This window comes from Prosopis cineraria, unplaced genomic scaffold, assembly GCF_029017545.1.
Source record: "Prosopis cineraria cultivar Desert tree isolate PC_DT_omini unplaced genomic scaffold, ASM2901754v1 PC11, whole genome shotgun sequence".
Classification (NCBI taxonomy): Eukaryota; Viridiplantae; Streptophyta; class Magnoliopsida; order Fabales; family Fabaceae; genus Prosopis; species Prosopis cineraria.
This window is the reverse complement of record NW_026555342.1, coordinates 19,920,377-19,924,284: the sequence shown is the minus strand read 5'-3', so window position 1 is coordinate 19,924,284 and position 3,908 is coordinate 19,920,377. Positions and strand designations below refer to the sequence as shown.

At 33.3% G+C, this 3,908-nt stretch overlaps 1 protein-coding gene across 1 annotated transcript; it reads right to left on the bottom strand.

The window, feature by feature from the left end:
* LOC129286274 (receptor-like protein Cf-9) lies at positions 1-2,568 on the bottom strand. The gene is made up of 2 exons (XM_054922270.1): positions 1,794-2,568; positions 1-1,388 (listed from the first exon to the last, which is right to left on the bottom strand). Exons 1-2 carry the CDS (start codon positions 2,566-2,568, stop codon positions 1-3), a joined length of 2,163 nt encoding a protein of 720 aa, XP_054778245.1.
* Positions 2,569-3,908: the final 1,340 nt, after the last annotated feature.

The window sequence follows — 3,908 nt, the reverse complement described above, 5'->3', positions numbered from 1 at the left end:
CTAGAAAATCACAACCCAAAACATTGATGCTCCAAATGAGAGTCCACACATATAACCCAACAGAATAGGTTTCCATCCAAATTCAAAAAACCCAGCATCAGAAGTTGAACTTGGTAGTCGTGGTTGACTTTTCTCATGAGTGACGCATGGAATGTCAAGTTGAAATCCACGCAAGCCATTGTTTCCTTTAAAGGAATCACTTGAGAATGCGTCAAAATGAGGGACTGTAGGAATACATCCTTCAAGCTGATTCTGTGACAGGTTCAAGTACCCAAGAGAGTCTAGACTAGCCAATTCTGGAGGAATTTTTCCTATGAGCTTGTTTGATGACAAGTCCAAAGATTCCAACTTCTTCAAATTGCCAATTGCGCTTGGAATTACACTAGTGAGCTGATTATGTGAAAAATTGAGTCCCTTCAAAGCACCAAGCTCTCCAATAACTTGTGGAATTTTTCCTTTGAACATGTTGTTGGATACATCAATTGTTGTAAACACAGTCAAGATCTTTTCTAAATGAATGCCATGTCCTTTCATGATTAACTGGATGGAGTCTTCATAATGTACTCTGGTGTTGTTTTCATAACCCACGTAATGCAAGCCAGATTCTCCTTCCTCTGCATGTCTCATAGCTTTAAAAGATTTGAAGAATGCTGCAGGTAGATGGCCACTAAAATTATTGTTTAACAGGTCCAAAACTCTCAACTTTGGGAAGGCAAACTTGGTTTCATCCTTGAAACTAGAAATCGAACCATGTAACTTATTCTCTTTAAGAACAAGTATTTGTAGTTCTTGAAGCACATGAAGCCAATGGGGAAAAGCATCCTCTATGCCATTTCTACCAAGATCTAAGACTTTCAATTTGGTGCAATTGATCAAAGATCGAGGAAATGGCCCTCCCAATAGATTGCCATTAAAATTTATGGTCATCAAATTGTTGCCCGCTTCAAATGATTCAGGTATTGTGCCAGAAAATTGATTCATTTGCAAATCCATCACAGAAAGAGCGACACTAGAGCTACCAATGTAGTGCGGAATGGTGCCCGAGAATTTGCTATGAGACGAGTTCAAAATTTCAAGTGAGCTACTAATGCAGTGTGGAATGGTGCTGGTGAAGTAGTTGTGGGACAAGCTTAGAAATTCAAGTGAGATAGCATTACAAATAGAAGAAGTAATCTCTGCTTGAAGCGAGTTGTTACTCAAGTCAAAGTACTGCATGTACTTCAATGACAAGTGGTGCAACTGCAAACTTCCTACGAGAAAGTTGTAAGCAAGGTTTAGATATGTAAGGTTCTCAAGGGAATAAATTGACCTTGGAATTGGACCGGACAACTTGTTATTAGACACATCAAGAAATTCCAATGAATGAGAGGATATTTCACCTATTTGACCTGTGAATTAATTAGAAGAAATAGTCAGCCACTCCAAAGATGGTAGAGTAAAACAACAAGAAGGAATTGTTCCATTCAATAGGTTATTGTGCAAGAACAAATATTTTAAAAGTGGAAATCCAGTTATTTTATTTGGAAGATGTCTTTGGAAGCCATTATAAGACAAATCTACATACTCGAGATTTTTGAGTTTGGAAATTGAAGATGGAAATTGACCAATAAAATTATTTGAAGATAAACTTAGAAGAGTGAGGCTTTGAAGATTTGAAAGTGATGGTGAGATTTGACCAACAAAATTGTTGTTAGAGAGTTCTAAATAAGTAAGTTGTTTGAGGTTCCAAAAGGATTTTGGAATTTCTCCCCTAAATTGGCATGGAGATAGATCTAAAACCAAGAGGGAAGTACTCCAATTCGACTTTGGAGGATAGCCTATGAGATTCTCGTTACCATCCAAATTTATCTCCTGAATATGTGGAAAAGAGAAGATTTCGTCTCCCAAATTGCCTTGCAATCCATTGCCAACAAAACTGAGAGAGATCAAAGAAGATGAAATATTCTTGAATATATGACTTGGTGATATTGATGACATATCCACACCTGACAGCGAAATATCCTCTATATGAGTGGCATTTTTTGTTAGTGTCTCCCAAGTGTTTGGTTTAAAACTTACAGGATCCATGAGATCAAGAGAAACCAATTTGTGTAGATGAGAAATTTGAGTTGGAACTTCACCAGAAAAGCCAGAAGAAGTGATGCGCAAGTGCGTCAAACTTACGAGTTGTGAAAAGTTGGATGGTATGTGAGACTTCTGAAAGTCATTGAAGCTAAGGTCAAGCATTTGAAGAGGGGTAAGTTGGAAGAGACTATTGTTGGGAAGAATTTTACCACGAAGGAATCCACAACTAAGGCCGAGATTAATTACGTGACCTAATGGATTGCAAAAGACCCCATCCCATAAGCAACAATTTGTACCATTTTTCCAAGAAGATGTCTTGGAGTATGGAATGGTGTTATTATCGTCTGCACAACTAAGATAGAAAAGAAAAGACATAGAATAGGGATCAGTTAAATCAGAAGGATCAAGTTTTGTAATGGAAAATGAGTTTTTGAAATGGAGTAGAGCAGAACTTTGGTCAGGGCGGCATGATGGTGAATCAAAGGAAGAAGAAAAAGAGTGCATGAGAAAGAGTTGGAGCAGAGAACTGAAGAGAGTGAGAACCACCCATGTGAAACTACAAACGCTTCAAAGACTCTAAACAATGTTGAGTACTGATTGCTATGAGGAGTGAGGAGAAATCCCTATATTTATAGCTTAAGGAAAGAGAATCATTTCAGCGGCAAGGTGGCAAAAAGAAGAAAAATAATTACTTTTTAGTATTTAATGCTTGAAAAGATTACTCGAAGGATTTAAATGTTAAAATGACTATGACATTTTTGAATGAAATTAAAACTTAAATTTCAATTATGACAAGTTAAATGTCATTTTTATTATCAATGTAGTTAAAAAACTTGATCAAAAACATGATGGAAATACTATGGCTACTTATATTGAACATGTGTGATTCGAAATGTTTCATGCAAATTAAATTTTCTAGCCTGCCCACCGTTATTTCGAGGTCATCCCACAATTTAGGGCTCAGAATTATTTAATTTAATTTCTTAACCAACATAAACACAATTATAAAATGATGAGAAAATTAATAATTTAATTTTTGAAGAGTTCTTTCATTAATATATATGTTTTATTCTCAAAATTTAATTTAGCCATGTAGGTTACCGTGATAAGGGTAAGGTTGGCCGGGTGTAGGTAGATATTAAAGGTTCAATCCTAATGTAATAACAAAAAATAATAATTCTTTATTCAATTAAATTATTTTTTCTTCAACTGATTATCGAAAGTTCAACAAGTTAAGAGACTACATTGAGCCACCCTTAACTTTAGGCGACCCGTATACCTAAAATAATGTTAGGAGATATAAAAAGCACATTAACTTTTTAAATTATATCATAGCGGTTTTTTTAAAAAAATAATAAATAGAGTAAAATACACTAACATTCCCTTTATTTTACTTTAATTATAGAGACCTCTTTTTTATTTTTAAAACCAATATAAACCTCCCTCAAAATCAAAATTTGCATAACACATATCTTCCCTCTATTTTAAAAATTATATTTACATCCATCCAACCATTAATTAATTGTCAAATAATATATTTTAAATATTGTTTAAAAGTCACTTTAGTTTCTAGATGATAATTATAATATATAAATTGAAAAAAATAATATTAAATATAAATAAACTTATTTATATAGCATACAATTTTAAAAGTCATTTATATAAGCTTATTTATATAGTAATTTATTGAAATTTCATTCAAAAAAAATTATTCAATTAGAAAATGTCTTGGCAAAAAATAATTAGAAATTTAATATTACAAGAGATAACTTAATGAAGATAATTTATATTATTTTATTAGTTTTAATAAAATTTATGTTTAGTGTTTTTGTGTGTGTGCGTTT

Coding starts and splice junctions, on each gene's coding strand:
- LOC129286274 (XM_054922270.1), bottom strand. CDS start 2,568: ATGCACTCTTTTTCTTCTTCCTTTGATTCACCATCATGCCGCCCTGAC. Junction 1,389..1,793: donor TCCTCCAAAGTCGAATTGGA/GTACTTCCCTCT, acceptor ATTAATTCACAG/GTCAAATAGGTGAAATATCC.